The 18,867-nt window shown below is 37.2% G+C and overlaps 1 protein-coding gene and 1 long non-coding RNA gene across 2 annotated transcripts in view; one reads left to right on the top strand and one right to left on the bottom strand.

Moving 5' to 3' along the window:
- LOC306992809 overlaps positions 1–8,583 on the top strand; it is a 30,050-nt gene extending 21,467 nt beyond the window's left edge. Inside the window, exon 3 of the long non-coding RNA XR_013796342.1 lies at positions 8,455–8,583. This is a non-coding gene — a long non-coding RNA (uncharacterized lncRNA). The remainder of the gene's footprint in view (positions 1–8,454) is intronic.
- LOC306992797 (myosin-7-like) lies at positions 1,102–13,028 on the bottom strand. Its single transcript, XM_079601991.1, has 39 exons — positions 13,007–13,028; positions 12,879–12,911; positions 12,453–12,665; positions 12,226–12,369; positions 11,990–12,146; positions 11,876–11,903; positions 11,671–11,779; positions 11,232–11,324; positions 11,066–11,129; positions 10,873–10,971; positions 10,686–10,789; positions 10,076–10,214; positions 9,860–9,978; positions 9,554–9,703; positions 9,284–9,454; positions 8,882–9,191; positions 8,717–8,796; positions 8,432–8,637; positions 8,145–8,268; positions 7,926–8,062; positions 7,586–7,841; positions 7,245–7,487; positions 6,987–7,163; positions 6,753–6,898; positions 6,263–6,353; positions 5,784–6,173; positions 5,569–5,695; positions 5,365–5,483; positions 5,057–5,253; positions 4,718–4,901; positions 4,329–4,494; positions 4,124–4,248; positions 3,627–3,935; positions 3,337–3,540; positions 2,937–3,233; positions 2,731–2,835; positions 2,520–2,615; positions 2,289–2,423; positions 1,102–1,211 (listed from the first exon to the last, which is right to left on the bottom strand). Exons 3-39 carry the CDS (start codon positions 12,651–12,653, stop codon positions 1,191–1,193), a joined length of 5,823 nt encoding a protein of 1,940 aa, XP_079458117.1. The 5' UTR covers positions 12,654–12,665; positions 12,879–12,911; positions 13,007–13,028; the 3' UTR covers positions 1,102–1,190.
- Positions 13,029–18,867: the final 5,839 nt, after the last annotated feature.

The following is an 18,867-nucleotide window of genomic DNA, read 5'->3' on the forward strand; positions in this document are numbered from 1 at the left end:
TTATGCATTAGGTAACATGAACTAACAACGAACAATGGTTTTACAGCATAGGTTAATTAATGTTAATTTCTGCATACACATTTTTTATTTAAGTTATTTAAAATAAAGCATACATCAACATTTACATAAATAGATTTTTTTTTTGCAAAATGTTAAAATTGTGATTTTATAATGTCTACATATGAATGCAAACACAAAACCTGTGAAAAGAACTATATTAGAATGACAAAATTACGATAACAATCAGCAGATGGCAGCAGTGGACCACTCATTGGCTCACTTTCATGTAAAAAGAAAATTGTGAATAAAACCTACACTGAATTAAAGGAATAAAAAGTTGTGACAACTTGCCCCATCCTGCTTTACATGGACACCTAGCAAGTATGCTTTATATGAGATGTAATGGTGGTGCTGCTCTCAAGTGGTGGTGACTGTCTATCGCAGCTCTCACATTCACAGAATTGTGGAGGTTACTTTAGGTTTAGAATTAATATATTGGCAAAATAATTGATGAGAAAGAGATTCTGCTGAATTGAGCTGATCTGTAAATTCTTAGACTAACGATGATGGCTGTTCACAACAATAATTTATCTTGACTATAATTCAAAACATAATTCACATTCACCATAGAGATGTAATAGTCTATATAGGCTATTAATATATGGTACTTGAATTTTCCCCTGCATTTTACTGCTCTGCCAAAAATGTAATGGCTTTGATGGAGGCATTATAATAGATCCATGTGCATTTTAAATTATAATGCCTTAATTTTATTTTATTCCCTGAGGATGAGCTGTGTTAAAACATACAGTACAATGGTCAAGATTTGGCTTACAACTTAATCTGCATTATGTGGTTTGTATTAGTTTGGTAAAATTAGTATTTTAAATTGGTATTAGTTATTTGTATGGTTGACCCTACTTCATATGACAATTTTAAGAACATTTAGTGTTTACTGTTAAGTTTCAATCAGATCTTAGACTATACAGCCTAGTCTGTGGCACATAGAGTACATTCAGGCAAATTATTTACTGTTGTGTTCAGGGTCATGTTGGGATATTGCAATGTCTACATTGTTAAAAAAAAGACAAAAGAGGATGATGTATTCATTTTCATGTCTGCTTTATTCTACGGAACTACAGAAGAGCTCGTCACAGCAATCCATGTTTATAGAGATCCATCTAATATTTTCACTCCTCATCAGCCCCCTTCTGTTAGAAAGGAAAAGGTCAAAAGAATGTAAAAGTTTAGCTGATCAAGTTCAAAATGGCTTAAACTCTACACGGCTAAACAACATGGATGGTATTTTTTTTTAGGACTGTCATGATTCATTGATTAAATATGAGTAATCGGTTTTAAAATAAATCCTCGATTGCAATTTACCCGTGTCAGTTAACCAGCGAAATACTGTAAGTGGTGCATTCCAAGGATAAGAATCCATGATCCGCATTATTAGACCGTTTTCTGAGGCTGCATGATTTATTAAAACCCTTTAAAACTATACCACAGCATAGTCCCCTGAATTTACAAAGGCTGTCATTCAGTTAAATAAATATATTCCCTACGGGCTTAATATATATATATATACATATATGCGCTTTAATCATTTACATGCGTGCAGGTTATGTGCGTCTCAAAGCGGCTCCAGTAAATGCTGCTCTACATTAACTATTGTCGTTTACATGCGTGGAGTGCATCGTAAACTCCATCTCTGCATATGCTGTGAGTTTGGGTTGCTCATAACGTTTATCTGGGAACACAATGTACGTAATTTCATCAGATTTGTAATTTAAATCATTTATAAACCTGCGCCAACACAGGAGAATACATCAATGTTTCTAAATATGCGACCTGTTCATCGCAATTTCAAAATAAAAGTTTCAATCCTTGTTTTGAGTTTGGATGTTTTGATGTCCACATATTCTTGTTCAAGAAATTACAGTGTAGCATTTCTATCATAAAGAAGTGGTTATTTATTAGTTATTGCCTCATTATATGTATTTTAGGTCATTTAAAAGTCGTAGGTCTTTGCTTAGGTCTATTTTTATTACCACAAAAAAAAGCAGATTAATCGTCAAAATAATCGACCGAATAATCGATTACCAAAACAATCGTTAGTGACAGCCCTAAAAATGGCAAAATGCATTTTATCAAGTGTAGTTGTTGAAACTACTTGCTATTCATATCTTGACCTATCAAGTCGATGTAACTGTGACTATTTATTTGTGGATTTTCTGAGGTTTTTATTTTTGTGACCAAAATCACTTGTTTTAAGTGCCTACTCTTACCTTGGATCCTGTATCACGGCTCTTGGCTCTCAGTTTGTTGACCTGAGATTCAGCAATATCAGCCCTCTCCTCAGCCTCATCCAGCTCATGCTGTATCTTACGGAACTTGCCCAGATTGGAATTGGCTTGTTCTTCCTAAAGATTACACAGAATAGCATTTGTGAAAATTAAAAGATACAATTACTACAGAAGTTGTATCATATGATGGCATCAGTGGGGGAAAATACTCACCGCCTCCTCAGCAGATCTCTTGTAGGATTTGACCTTCAGCTGGAGTTTGTCCACCAGATCCTGCAGGCGAGCCAGATTCTTTCGGTCTTCCTCAGTCTATGCAAAGCAAAAAATATTAGAATATGCAAGATACACTTAAATACTGTAAGACAGCACTTTATGTATTTTCAATAAATAACATGATCAAATCAACCAGGGACAAAATTGTTACCTGGTAGGTGAGCTCCTTGATGCGTCTCTCATATTTACGAATCCCCTTGACCGAGTCACTGGCCTTTCTCTGTTCTATCTCCACCTCACTTTCCAGCTCTCTCACCTAACAGTTGTGTAACAATTTTGGTATAAAAATTGTAAAGTTAAAAGAAAGCATTTAGCAAAAACCTGTGTACTTGTTCTTAAAAAACATCAGCAACTTACCCTGGCCTCCAGTTTCTGGACCTGCTTCTTGCCACCCTTCATGGCGATCTGCTCAGCCTCATCCAGACGGTGCTGCAGGTCCTTGATGGTCTGCTCCATGTTCTTCTTCATGCGCTCCAGATGAGCACTGGTGTCCTGCTCCTTCTTCAGCTCCTCTGCCATCATGGCAGCATCAGTGATGGCCTTCTTGGCTTTTTCCTCAGCATTCCTGCACTCCTGCACTGCCTCCTCAACCTCAGTCTGAAGCTGAGTATTATCTCCCTCCAGCTTCTTCTTCTGATTCAGCAGGCTGGTGTTCTGAACATGGACAATATTGACATTCATGTTGTCTCTAGTTGGTATTGTGCAAGAGAATGTTTAAAGGTTTTATTTTTGTTTATCTAATGCAGATGTGTCATACCTGAGAATGCAGGAGCTGAACTCTCTCACTGACATCCAGCAGTTCCTGCTCCGCCAGTTTCCTTCCTCTCTCAGTTTGTTCCACCATGGATCTCAGCTCATCCAGTTCAGCCTGCAGCAGATTGTTGCGTCTCTCCACAATGGCGATGTTCTCTTTGAGATCATCATTACCACGAAGAGCGTCATCTAGTTGCAGTTGGGCATCCTGTAAAGTACAAATGTTACTAATGAAAAGAATGAAGAACTATGTTGGATTTCATCATAAAATCGTGATTTGAAGATTCGTCATACTTTGAGATGACCATGAAGACCCTTGAGTTGCTTCTGGGCTTCTGATGCCTGTCTGTTAGCCTGGCTGAGCTGAATCTCCATCTCATTGAGGTCTCCCTCCATTTTCTTCTTCAGTCTGAGAGCTTCATTCCTGCTGCGTGTCTCTGATTCCAGTGAGCTTTGCAGGGTATCCACCATTCTCTGCTGGTTCCTCTTGGCCTGCTCCATCTCTTCATCTTTCTCTGTCAGCTTACGTTCAATATCAGCCTTTACTTGATTAAACTCCAGCTGAGCTCTAAGTATCTTGCCTTCCTCGTGTTCAAGGGAACCCTATGAAGAGTAACGGGTGTTTTGTTATAATGGAGATTTACATTTTTTGTTTAGCCTTGTGTTTTGGGGTTGGAGGTGACCTCCCTTAAAATAATCTGGAATGATCAATTGCTTTAAACAACAGTTTGATTTAAATCAAAGAGTTTTCAAAGTAATAAGAACTTTGGGGAAAATGGTTGTTCTTTTACCTCAGCCTCTTCAAGAGCAGTTTGTATCTCTTGTTTCTCCTGCTCCAGTTGCTTTCGAAGTTTCTCCAGCTCATGAATATTCTTCCCACTCTCACCAAGTTGCTCAGTGAGGTCAGAAATTTCCTCTGTGCAATAGAAATAACATGTGAGCTTACAAATACAAGCAAATAAAGTAATGGTTTGGAGTCTTAAAAACCACTATTACCTTGGAGATTCTTGTTCTCCCTCTTCATGCTCTCCAGGTGGTCCAATGACTCCTCATACGAGTTTTTCAATTTAAAGAGTTCAGTGCTCAGAGATCTAGCTTCTTTTTGGGCACTTTCCAGTTCAGTTTGGGACTCCTCATACTTCTGCTTCCACTCAGCCAGGACCTGGTTAAATGTAATAAGACCAAATGGCCAATGAGAGCAGTGCAATTTTTGTCAAGTGTTTTTGTAATAAAGGATAGATTACTAAAGTACTATACCCTATCCATAATTAGAAACTAGCATTTACTATTAATTTAACATTGAATATTTCCGATGCTACTTGATATATAAGATTTTGCATGGCTGATTTTTCCAGCTAATGACAAAATGTACTTTCTTTTCTTACTTTATCAAAGTTTCTTTGCTTCTTGTCCAGAGCAGCAGCAGCAGCATTGGATCTCTCCACATCCACCATGAGATCTTCAATCTCATTCTGCAGCCTGTGCTTGGTCTTCTCCAGAGAGGAGCATTTAGCATTAACAGCTTCCACTGCTTCTTCTGCATCTTGCAGACGCTGAGCCAGTTTCTTCCTGTAATAATTAAAATACAAAGGATAGTAAACATCAGAAGTAACATTCATTAAACTGTATTTGAACGTGTTTAAAAGGCCACAAAGTATAGCAGAAATTTCAGAAAAGTGTCTCATCACTAAAGACAAAACTTTTAAATATTGTTTGTTTCTTACTTTGCTTCCTCCAGCTCCTCAGTCCTCTGGATGGCATCAGTTTCATACTTGGTTCTCCACTGAGCAACTTCAGAGTTTGCCTTGGACATACTACGCTGTAGCTCAGCCTTGGCTTCTTGCTCCTCTTCATATTGCTCCCTCAGCAGATCAGCATCATGACGAGCAGACTGAACGGCATGGGCCAGGGCATTCTTAGCCTGAAGAAAAACAAAAACAAACAAATATTTGCGGCCAGTTGTTTATTATTACAATAGTGAATTTTTATATCTTTAGCAAAAAAATTTGACTTAGAAGAAGATTTTGAAAACCTTGATTTCTTCTTCGAGCTGTCTCTTGAGGTCTTCAATTTGCTGAGTGTAGGACTGCTTGCCTCTGGTTAATTGAGACACCAGGGAGTCTTTCTCCTCAAGTTGTCTGGCAAGTTCACCTAAAATGCAATATTAAAAAAAAGTATCATTCCAAGTATCATTATGGTACAGTTGGCAACATAACATAATATTTTATGTTCTTACCATTTTCAGTTTGCAGCTTGGCTTTTTGCATGGTGAAATCATTGATAGTGCGCTGACCTTCCTCAGCCTTGGTTCTGTACTCACTCATCTGGTCTTCCAGAGTTCTGCACATTTTCTCCAGGTTTGTCTTGAGGATAAATTGTGTCATAGTTGATTGCTTTCTTTGACTGACAACACATCATTTATAGACTCTAAGCATAATTTCTCTCACTCACCTTCGCCTTTGCAAGCTGCTCCATGTTGGAGACCACATCGTCCAGTTCCAGTTTGAGTTCACTCTTCTCTTTCTCCAGCTTCTGCTTCACTCTCTGGAGGTTGTCGATTTGCTCTCCCAGATCAGCCACACTGTCTGCATGTTTCTTCCTCAGTGTAGCCGCAGTGGCCTCATGATGCAGAGTGGACTCTTCAAGGTCTCTACGCAGTTTCTGGAACTCAGCTTCACGTTTCTTGTTCATCTCAATCTGGGAAGCAGTGGCTCCTCCAGCCTCCTCCAATCTCTCACTGATCTCTTCCAGTTCTCTGGACAGATCAGCTCTCTGTTTCTCAACTTTAGCACGGGCAGCTCTCTCAGCCTCCAACTCTTCTTCAAGCTCTTCAATTCTGGCCTAGTGATGTGCATAAATTCAAAATTAAGATTAAATATCCTAGATAAATATTAAGATAAATGTCTATCTTATTATGACATAAACTTTACCTGCAACTCTTTCAGTTTTTTCTGGAGTTGGGACTCCAAAGCTTGTCCATCTTCAATCTTGCCATTGAGCTGGCTTATTTCAAAGTCTTTTCTGCCAAGTACACAGGATGACACATGAATGATTTCATAAAATTTCTAATTAAAATATCATGTAACACTTTACAATAAGATCCCATTAGTTAATGTTAGATTATGTATTAAACAACATTAACTAACAATACTTTGTTAACATTAATTAATAAAAATACAACTTTTCACTGTTGACTTGTAAGCTCAGGCCCATTTAATAATATTAACAGTATTAACAATATAACATTTTTATTTTAATAATGTGTTAGTAAATGTTTAAATGTACATTATGTAAGATTAATAAATGCAAATATTTTCAATATTATTTCATGTTAAATAGTTAACTAAAGTCAATTGGAACTTTATTAACCAAGTATTTTTTAATATTAAAATTTGGATTTTATAGTATAATATATATTACTTCTTTATCCGCTCCTCCATCTGCTGCTTATCATTTTCCAAATCCATCACATTCTCTTGAGTCAACTTCAAGTCACCCTCAAGCTTTCTTTTGGCTCTCTCAAGATCCATACGAATTTTCTTTTCTTGTTCCAGAGAACCTTCAAGCTAAATTTCATCCAAAGAATATAAAAATAATTAATGCAATTAATTAAAAAAAGCTTCTCATTCTAGTGTTTTGTTTCCTGACTCTTACATCATCCACTTGTTGCTCCAGTTTGGTTTTGGCTTTGGTGAGTGTGTTGACTTTGTCTTCCTCACTCTGGAGGTCATCCAGCGTTTGCTGATGGGCCTCCTGAAGAGCTTTCTTCTCCTTGGTCAGCTTAGCGATGATCTCATCCAAAGCTGCCATCTCTTCTGTCAGGTTTTTAACCTGTAGAAATGTGTCATTGTATCAAGAGGCTCTTAACAAATAATTCTAACATCACTAACAAGTTCAGTGTTGAAAACTGACCTTGTTCTCAGTGGCATGTTTCTCCTTCTCCACTTTGGCCAGAGTGAGCTCAAGATCATCAATGTCCTTCTTGAGCTCAGAACATTCATCCTCCAGCTTTCGTTTCTTTGCAGTCAGCTCAGAATTCATTTCCTCTTCATCCTCCAGTCTCTCAGTCATTTCTTTGACTTTGGCCTCAAGCTGGATCTTGCTCTTGATCAGACCCTCACATCTCTCCTCAGCATCTGTAAGATTATCTTGCTCCTATACACATGAGAAAAGAAAAGAAAGGAAAACTTGTTTTATTTTCTGACCTGTGAAAATGTGAAAAGTGCAGAGTTTGTAGTCTCATGTGAACTTACAGACTGCACTGCAAGCTGCAGGTCGTTCTTCTCTTGGAGAAGAGAAACCATCTTTTCCTCAAGCTCCTTTCTACGTGTTTCAGATTTAGCATAAGCCTCCTTCAACTTGGTGAATTCCTCCTTCATGTTGGCCATTTCTTTCTCAGTCTCTGCACTTTTCAGCAGAGGCTTGATCTTGAAGTAGAGCTTCATCCAGGGCCAATTCTTGACACCCATGAAAGCACGTACATTCCACTGGATCACCAACAAAGAATCTCTAGATATTAAAAAAGAATGTTCAGTCTTGCATTTTAAATGTAACTTGTAGAATATGTTAAAGATTGAAAAGCTAAAATCGAACCTTCTTTCCACAATTTTCTGGAACTCAACTCTTGACAGAAAACCACGAGCCCTGGACTGAATTCCAGTTATAATAAGTGCAAGACGGTCATCTCGCATCTCTTCAAGAGTACCCAGAAGACCAGCTTTAAAAAAGACCTGGAAAGTAAAGAATTTTGCGTCAAATAGGATGAGAATGAAAAAGTGGTTTTGGCAAAAGTTAATGTTAATATAATAATACCTTAGTATGTCCTAACTTGTACTGGTTGTGATCAATGTCCAGAGAGCCCAGAAGTTTTTCTGCACCCTTCTTGTTATCAATGAACTGCCCCTCAGGGATAGCAGCAGGATTTAGGATGCGGTATCTACCAAAAAAACAACACACATTAACAATTATATTATATGTATTGTTTCTAGCAAATTATTAAATTTGCAAACAGAGAGTAGAAATGCTGCAACTTGCAATAACTTGGAGTCGTAGATAAAAATATTTTGTAAAACATAAACGTCATTTGGTTTCATACTAACCGTTGTTTGAAATCTCCATACAGGATCCGGTTGGGGAATCCCTTTCTGCAGATCCTGATGCCCTCCAGCACACCGTTACAGCGCAGCTGGTGCATGACCAGAGGATTCTCCATCGCCCCAGGAGTCTTGCTCTCATTGGGGATGAGGCAGCGCACAAAGTGAGGGTGAGTTGACCTCAAGTTGGTCATCAGCTTGTTCAAGTTCTCCTGTTGGTAGACCATAGATAATTTTTATTTATATGCCATAAAACCTTGTGAGACAAAACAGTGTTATAATATTTCATACCCTATGAAGGGCTGACACCGTCTGGAAGGAAGAACCCTTCTTTTTGCTACCTTTGGCAGCTTTTCCTCCAGAATCCGTAGCTGTGAAATAAATTATTTTTGTTGTTATTAAAGAGTAAAAGTAGTGCTTATTATATTTTCATGTCACACTTCAATATGTACTTACCTGATTCAGCACCAGCATAATTAGCAAACAGAATAGACAACAGCTTAAGAGTTGACTTCTGGAACAACCCTACAACCGTCTCATTGAGAGGGTCCTTGTTTTTAACCAGCCAGTTTGAAATGTTGTAGTCCACAGTGCCAGCATAGTGAACAAGGGCAAAATGGGCCTCTGGTTTACCCTTGACAATCCTAGGCTTCTGGAAGTTTGGATTTTTCCCCAAATGGTTGTCATAAAGCTTAGCTTTAAATGTTGAATCACTGGCTTTGGGGAACATGCACTCCTCTTCAAGGATGGACATGATACCCATGGGCTACAATGACAGTGACAGAGTTAACAAGAGTTAAGACTGACAAATATGATTTTTACCCTCACAGTATAATCATCAACATGATATTCACCCACCTTCTCAATAAGCTCAATACAAGCCTGCAAGTCCATGCCAAAGTCAATAAACTCCCACTCAATGCCCTCCTTCTTGTATTCCTCTTGCTCCAGCACAAACATGTGGTGGTTGAAGAACTGCTGCAACTTCTCATTAGTGAAGTTGATGCAGAGCTGCTCAAAGGTGTTGTACTGCAGGTGGAATATATTTTATAATCACAATGGTCAAACAGGTTGCACTGCTTGTTGGATTTGTTCTTAAATAACAATAATCAGTTGATTTCAGCTTACATCAAAGATCTCAAATCCAGCAATGTCCAGCACACCAATGAAGTACTGGCGAGGCTGTTTGGTGTCCAGGGATTGGTTGATTCTCACAACCATCCAGAGGAACATCTTCTCATACACTGACTTTGCCAGAGCACCAATAGAGTAGTACACCTAATAAAGAAAAGATTGAATTTTGCAGAATTTGACACATTGCAAACTAGAGAGCGATTTTTCAGAGATATTAAAGTTTTTGTTAGTATGTCTTGAAAAGCAAACTATGATGTTGAAAACTGTAATGCCCAGTAGATTATTGTTTTTATTTGTTACCTGCTGGACACTTTGTCCCTTGGTGACCCACTCATTTCCTACTTTAACTCTTGGGTGACACAAACCCTTGATCAAGTCAGCTGAATTTAGGCCCATTAGGTATGAGACTTTGTCAGCATCTACATGTTAAAAAAGAATACAGAGCTATGAATATATATATGCCACATGTCTTAGACTTTTTTTCCTAATGAAACTGAGATTCCAAGTTATACTGACCCTCAGTCCCATCAGCCTCGGCCTGTTCCTCTCTTTGCTTCTGTTTGAACTTCATGTTGCCATAGTGCATGACGGCGCCAATAAGTTTGTAGATGCTGTTCTTCTCTTCATGAGTGAAGCCCAACACATCGAACGCCTCCTACAACAAATGTACGGAGCATGTTAAATTTCATGCCAATTGTTTCATATTCTTCTTTTTGGCAAGTACATTAAATGTCTTTCTTTATACTTTTTAAAGAATAGACTGACCAAGAGAATCAATTATTCTCTTTCAAGTCGTTCTAAACCTGTATGACTTCTTCTGTGGAACACAAAAGGAGAGCATTTTCACACTATTCTTTTCCTCACACAATCACATGGCTTTAGAAAAGCAAGTTTTTTGGACCCACTTTTGGTGCTTATTGACAGCCCCTGGTCATTATATGCATTTATTGTACGGTAACCAGCCAAGACATTATCAATTCATATTCCAAAGCAGAAACGCAGTCATACGAGTTGTCAACTGTGCTAATGATCACTAGATTGCAAATGCTGGTTGGACTATTACTTATAATATTTTATAATGTGGTATCTTGTATTGTAACCGGCCTATGTTTTAACAAACACCCACATCAGTGGCCATCAGCTCGTCACCGTCATCAATAGAAGCCACTTGTGTTTCTCCTTGGGAGATAAAGGCGTAGTCATAGGGGTTGTTGGTGATGAGCAGCATTTCTAAAGAGAAATGGGAACATAGTTCAGAAAAGACTCTTCTAATTAGAGATGGCAGTGTTAATGGATATGATGGGTAATTTTACCCAGCAGTTCTGGTCTTCTCTGGGACAGAATCTGATAGAAGACGTGGTAGTCTCTCTCAGCCTTGAGCTGAAAAGTGACACGAGACTTCTCCAGCAGATCTAAATAGATTGGTAAATAGATGAATATCAAAACATTTACACATTTCATCAATGTGTGATTTGTTGGAATGATGTTGGGCAGTAAAGTACTTACAAGTCTCAATGTCAGCAGAAGATAACTTTCCACTGACGCCAAAATGGATACGGATAAATTTACCCTGTAAATAAAGCAATACATAATATAATACATAACATGCTCATACAACATATCACGGAAACCAATATAGAATAATAATAACATCAATGTAAACCCCACTTACAAATCTAGAGGAGTTGTCATTTCTGATGGTCTTGGCGTTACCAAAAGCCTCGAGAGCAGGATTACACTGGATGATTTGATCCTCCAGAGTACCCTGAGAATCATATTTTAACAATAGGTGTGAAAAACGTTTGATGTACCTTCTTTTCAGTTAACAGCCATGCATATTTTCTGACATTATGTAGTCTTGTAAGGATAATAATAATCCATAGAGAACCTATTTCACAGTAGTAAAAAATAATGAAGAAAACAAAAATGTTGTTGTTTGTTTACATGTAAATGCATTGCAATATGGTACAAGTAAGGGAGTATCCATTTATTACAATTTGTGACTTTGTATTTAATATATGAAGACATCATTAATTTAGTAATATTGTTTTTCTATGCTTTATAGAAGGTATATTCATCCATAATGAGACATCTTTGAGGGAATTAAGCACCTTTTTCTCCATTGATGGATCCTTCTTTCCAGGCGATGCTGCTGCAATGCTCGCAAAGTACTGGATTACTCTTTTAGTGTTCACAGTCTTTCCAGCACCGGATTCTCCACTTAGAATTAAAACGGATAATTATTAGACTGATAAAATGCAGCATGGAAAAAAGATAGTGGTGAAAGTAGGAATATAATGCACATGTATTACATACGTGATCAGGACAGACTGGTTTTCTCTGTCTGTGAGAGAAATATAAGAAAACTTAGCATTAGAATTTGCATTAGAAATTAGATCTCTAAGAAATGAGTACAGGTCAGATCATCACCTGACAACATGTACTGGTAGGCATTGTCTGAGATGGAGAAGATGTGTGGAGGGGCCTCAGTTCGTTTCTTTCCTCTATAGGCTTCGACGACTTCCTGGTTGTACACTGGCAGCCACTTGTAGGGGTTCACAGTGACACAGAAGAGCCCAGAGTAGGTCTGTAAGAGATTCACAGAAGGTTTAGATCTGCTCATTCAAGATAAAGAGAACATGTAAGTGTTTTTAGACTGGACTCACGTAGATCATCCAGGCTGCGTAACGCTCTTTGAGGTTAAACAGCACAGCAGGCTCGTGCAGGAAGGTAAACATCGCCATGTCCTCAATTTTATCGAACTTTGGCGGGTTCTGGGGGTGAACATCTATTTCCTTCACAGTTACTGTCTGTGGATAACACACAAAAATGTTTTGACAGTCACTCTGTACTTCTGTCTACAATCTACAACAATGCAGAGATTAGATCTTACCTTCCCGAATTCAGTGTCAACAGTGACTTTGTCACCGTCTCTACTGGTGACGGAGGCCTTAACGTACTCAACCGCAGGGTCGGGCACAAAGCATTCCTTCTTCATGTCGAAGGGGCGAGTTTGGGCCTCCAGACGCTCCTTGTCTGACTTTCGTAAGAATGGGGCAGCTGGCCCGAACTCTGCCATCAGAGCATCCCCCATCTTTCAATCAGACTGAGAAATAGATGACAAAATTATCTTCAAGTAAAACTGGTTTATAAATAAAAACTATATTGTAAAATAAAAATTAAAAAAGTAAATACAATTATTTATAAAAAATTAAATATTTCTAATTATTTATGGGTCTTTAAACTGACAAAAATATTGCATAATGCATACACACACATATATACACTACATGTTAACCTTTATAAAAGCGTGCCTTACCAGATGAAATCTAAACCCAAGAAAGTCCAAGTCCTTTCAATAAAAAAGAAACATAATTAATGAGAAGTCATCTTATTCTATTGTTCAGTCCTCATGATCAATTTAATCTAAATTATATGTGCTCTTACCTTTAGATTGCACAATGATGTGTGCTTGCAACGTTGTGCTGTAATCTATCTCTTTATATAAAGGCACAATGACTGTGACGTTGACCATCTGTATTTGGTTCGGGTCACTTGTGTGTGTGTACCTCTTTTTGGATGCCTGACAAAATCTTTGTGACTCACAGTAGTTTGGCATGTGGTGTGTGGCGGTAGTGTGAATGTATCAGAAAGGACTTAAATCACAATTATGCTATTTTTGTCCCATATGTATATTTTCTTTTTTAAAGATATCAGATAATCATATCATTTTTTATACTGAAATTTTCACCTTCACTTTCATATGTTGTGGTTAGTTTCATAGGACAATTTCTTTATGTACGTAAAGCATTATAGAGGTGGAGACTCTTGTATATAATGTATCTTAACCATAGTTAAACATTCACACAAACTTTTTTTATTAAATTGTACAAAGCTTAATTTGACAGTTAGATTCCAGCAATAATATGCTAGGATGCTTTTCTAGACCTGTGTGTCATTTTCTGTCGTCAAAGAGAGACAGGTATGCACTGGGAATTTCACAGGTTTATCTTTGTGCTCAAGGATAAAGACAAGGTAACAATGCCTCACGAGCAAGACGGCTGTCACAGAACAGTAAAATGGTCAGTAGACAGCTGTAACGGCAACAATGAATATCTGCACTTGCGACCTTTTGTTCTCGCCTAATGCAGAGACAGCTGCAACTCTGGCTTGTTCTTGTTTGTTTGCTATGACCTTTCTTGATTTCCCAAAGCTATATCCATCCTCTATGTGTTTAATGGATTTATCAAGTTCATTTACATTAATTTAAATGAACAACAGCTTAATTCATGTTCACCCCATTCTTCAAAAAGATTTTTCAGCTTTAAAAAGATTCCCAAGATAAATTAATGAAATGGATTCTGTAAGATTCTAAATGTAATTTGTATGTTTACTAGGGGTGTAACGATACATTGTTATATTGAGATATCGTAATATAAAAATGTGACGATATGTATCATTGATGTAAACGATATGATTTGCGATATAGTTCGTTTTATCCAAGGCTCAGCTTACTGTATTTATAAAATTTAATTCACCCAAAAATGTCGTTTCAAACCGATAAAATTTTCTTTCGCCTACCAAACACAAATGAAGATTTTTTTTCTTAAGATTCTGTCCCATTTAAAGTTGATTCCTCTAAAACTTAAAAGCCTCAAAAAATGTCATAAAGGCATCGTAAAAATACTCAATCAAGTGGTCTGATCCAAGTCTTCTGAAGATACGCGATGGCTTTATAATAAACAGATTTACAATGTGCACATAGTGAAGTAAACACAAAGTATTTTATTAGCTAAAATCAATGTCTTTATATGTGCTCATTGGTGTAAAATTACCTCTACCAATGATCTGACTTATCCTCGTAAGCAAAGAATTTCTTATCTTTATTTACATTGGACGGGCAAGTCCAAGGAGGCTTCCATGTCATTCTGCCATTCTGAAAAACTATAATAGCAGAGAGGGACAAAAGGCACTAGCCTACCTCAACGTGTTTCCACAACCCGTTTTCATTCAGAGCCAGCATCATGTGACTGAAACCAGCTGAATCGGACAAGGAGATCAGCGAGAGGCGTTTGTCACTGTCCCGGCAAGTTTGAAAGGCTGCACTGCACGGCACTTCATAATGCAGGATCATAGTTATGCCGAGCCACCGGAAGGAATCCTCGTCGGCAAAAAAGTCAAGTTGTCAAGTTGCAGTTTGTTTGAAATAACGAACCTCATCACCCGCAAGAAAACTTGATGAAGTGCTATTGGAAGACATGTTGTCATAGCTTCTTGGTACATTACGGCTAACGTAGTTGCAACGCGCATTTGAAAAAGCAATGCGCTAGAGAGCACTATTCGTTTGAATGCAAAATACAATTTCACCGCTAGATGGGAGAAATTCCTACACAGTGTACCTTTTTCCTACACAGTGTAAGTTTTAGTAGTATGATTATTCAAAGCGTTTTAGATGGTTTATTCTAATATGTATAGTGCATTAATAGCGGGTGAGGCGGGACATAGTTAGCACCGGGAGCGTCTATGCGTGCGTGGCTTGTCTGTCTAAGAGAACCAACGAATGCCGGAAATTTGTTTTTAAAAAGTTTACGGAGTTTCAGTGACATTATTACATTGAACTACTATAATTAATGTTGAATAAACTGTACAATAATGCAATGGGGGAATATGTGTGGATCCTGATAATAATAAAATAAAAATAATATTATTTTAATAATAATAAAAAAATCACGATAAGTATTGTATCTTGAGTCTAGTATCGCGATTTGTCATAGTTACACCCCTAATGTTTACAGAAGTTAATATATTCTAAATACATGACATCAATGTCACCGTTTCATTGCATCAGTTAACATGAAGGTGCTTATAATTATTTCTTCTTAACAGAAAGAACAGGTCAAACTAACCGTCTTAGCCCCAGATCTGTTTCTAAACAGCATTAATATATTGTTAGCTCTACAGCGTTGATTTGTTGTTGAGCCGTGTGAGCCGTCACTCAAGACCTTTTGTGAGCTTTCTGGCCTGCCTTGACCTCTCGTCCCTCAGTTATTCTGCACCCTCTCAACAAGCACCTTACTTAGTCTTAGCACATTTGGGCAATCTATTCTAGGCCCCTCATCCTTTACAGAGCCTCATTCTCAGCTGTCTTTTTACTCTAGTTTATCAGCACTCAGGAGCAAGAATGGAAGAAATGGGAGCAACCTTATGTCTAATAACGTTTGTAATCGGAGCTTTCTTTCCATTGTGTCTCTACTTACTGTCTTCTGCTTCAGACCATGCAGCTAGTTTTGCTACTAAAAATTTGATTTAAAAGCTGGAGTAGGTATAATTCTTAAGCATTAAACAATGGTACATTGATTAAATGCAACAGTGAAACTGAAAATAAAGTGTAAAATGTAAAAGTTAAAGCTAATTAAATTATTTATTTAAATGACACTAAAATAACACTGGATCAAAAGTCTGAAACCACATTCAATAATGTGTGATTGAAAATATAATTTAAGTTTCTTTAAGTCTACCAGGGGTGGGATGGTTTGGGGTTGGTTCCAGATTTGTATAGTTGCTTTTTTCTTTGTATTTTTGTATTTCTTGACCTTATAAAAAAAAAGAAAATATAATTTAAGTGTGGACAAAACTGAAAGTTTTAGAATTTGGAACATTTGAATGTAAATGAGTTCAAATGAGTATATACGTGTCAGACTATTTCTAGATCGCTGACATTCGAAGTAAATCTGACATTGATCACGTGCATAGATGGTCAAAGTTTCAGTGTAAGCACATGATGTGAAGCACATGACCTCTTTGGAATGATAAAGTTTTGTTTGTCACTTCAAGTGCTGCTGACACTTTTATGTTGATAAAACCACTTTTATTTAAAAATATGTATTTTTGAAAAATATTAAATATGCATTTAACTACTGTTCTCAGACTTTTTGAAACAATTGAATATTGCTTAACATTTTGGTATGGTTGATCACCAAGTGACACCCTCTGGTGATGGTAGTTGTACACTGCAATTGTCAAGATCATCCGCACATAATCATGACAGCTAAGAGCAGGGATAGGCAACGTCGGCCCTGGAGTGCCACTGCCCCGCAGAGTTTTGCTCCACCCATAATCAAACACACCTGAACAAGCGAACCAATGTCTTCAGGATTACTATGGCTACAGGCTGGCAAGTTTTTTGTGTTTTTTCTTTCATGGATTGGTACTAAACTCTGCTGGACAGCGGCACTCCTGGATCGACATTGCCTATCCCTGTCTTAGAGCATCCAATGAACCAGGCTCTTAACTGTAGTGTGCATTTGACATTTTGAAATATATAAATAACATTTTATAACTTTAAAAAATATATATATTATTTTGCATGTATCCAAATTAAAAAATATATTTCATATTATTTCAAACACAGCACAATTCTAAATATTTTATATATAAAAAGCAACAAAAAAAATCTATAAAAATGTACTTTGTATGGGTTTTCCTAATGCATTGCATCATGTGCCCAGGCTAAAAGCTTGACAGATAGCCCAAGTGTGCTTCAAAGCAGTGAATCACATAGCGTTCTTGAATTCTGTTGCTGTCCCTCAGAGCGCTGACCGAGGGGCCATACCCTTCATGTTGTCTTGTTTACGTGGCATTGTTTCCTTTACTTTAGCCCTGAGGACAAAGATAACCTGTTAAATTCCTTTGAGTGCATCGTGATAGAAGAGATCATATAGTATGTAGGACATGTCTCATCTGTAGACGTCCATCACTTGCATGAACTCTTACTACTTAAAATAGGACAAGTGACAAGTGTTGAAGTTGCCATACTTTCTTCATCCAGTGTTAATTAACCCCCTCCTTCCTGACTCCTCCTTTATTTAACACGTCTGTTGGAGCCACTGCTTCATCTTGAGAAACAACAGGCACTTGTCACATCTCTCCTACCCTTTGAGTAGTACTGTAGTGGACAGTTCCCTTGTCTGAAATGTGTTTGCTAGCTTTATTTCTATTTGCAACCATTAGAAAAGGTAAGTCGACATCATGTTATCTACAGATTTTATTTGATTGTATTTTTATTTTTTTCATGTATGTTAAGGGCTTGTTTGGACCTGTATTAATAATTTCTGCTATAAGTTATTGTTACTTCAAGTTTTGAGAGAATGACCTGCATAATTGTGGATTTCATTGCAGACATTTTATTTAGATATTAATGCTCATAACTACAGTAACCAGCACACCTAATCTTAACAAATGACAATTTATGTAGTGGTCTGCTAATGCCTGAAAAAAAATGGTTTTAGCTTTGTAAAGTGCACGTAGTTTATACCACTAGTGACAATGACAATTTAGTTTTAAAATAACACAATGTGGCAGATGTTTAATTTGCACATTTTCTTTATTCTATTTCGAGAATAATGGATTCAAAGCGACACACAAGATTTTGAGAGATGGGAGAGCTTCATTCCTCATCATGTCCTTTCTGTTCAAAGGAGAAAAGAAGACAAAGATGTAAGATTAATTTATAGCCCATAAATATAATTGTTTAAAATTTTATTTTATTTTATTTGCACAGTAGGAAAATGGAGTTTCCATTAGCTCTGCTTATTCAAAAGGCTTTTCAAAGTAACATCATGTTATTTTCCTCTTGAAAGTTATGAAATATTTTGTGGGTAGGTTTCCACAGTCAAATAGTTAAATTTTCGTTTGCTGTACCGTTAATGTTACTGACAGAATGCACCACACCTGCCAATTCATTTAACATTAGTATGAAAACAACAAATACTTACCTTAGATCCTGTATCACGGCTCTTGGCTCTCAGCTTGTTGACCTGAGATTCAGCAATATCAGCCCTCTCCTCTGCCTCATCCAGCTCATGCTGTATCTTACGGAACTTGCCCAAATTGGAATTGGCCTGTTCTTCCTGTAAAAACATGAATATATTTTCTCAAGCAATCCCATGCCAAGAAAATAAGTCACATTTTTGGTCACGCTTCTGATTAGGGTCCAATTCTCACTATTACTAACTATTAACTACGACTTTAGCCTCAATACACTCTTAATTACTGCTTATTAATAGTTAGTAAGGTAGTTGTTAAGTTTAGGTATTAGGTAGGATTAAGGGATATAGAATATGGTCATGCAAAATAATTGTTAATAAGCAACTAGTTAATAGTGAGAACTGGACTTAAACTAAATTGTTACCACATTTTAATTTCATCACAATCCAAGTTTATTCATCACAAGAACAGAAAATCATGGCAATCAACCTTATTCATTAATTTGGGATATTTTGAGTCTCCAGATTATTTAAAATTGTGTG

Source organism: Phoxinus phoxinus (genome assembly GCF_949152265.1).
Source record: "Phoxinus phoxinus genome assembly, chromosome: 24".
Lineage (NCBI taxonomy): Eukaryota > Metazoa > Chordata > Actinopteri > Cypriniformes > Leuciscidae > Phoxinus > Phoxinus phoxinus.

Bases quoted from the DNA above. Each gene is read 5' to 3' on its own strand.
- LOC306992797 (XM_079601991.1), bottom strand. From the start codon at position 12,653: ATGGGGGATGCTCTGATGGCAGAGTTCGGGCCAGCTGCCCCATTCTTA. The intron at 10,215-10,685 runs GTGGGTGTTTGT...CATTTGTTGTAG, and splicing joins ACGAGCTGATGGCCACTGAT to GAGGCGTTCGATGTGTTGGG. The intron at 4,249-4,328 runs GTAATAGTGGTT...TCTATTGCACAG, and splicing joins GGAGAACAAGAATCTCCAAG to AGGAAATTTCTGACCTCACT.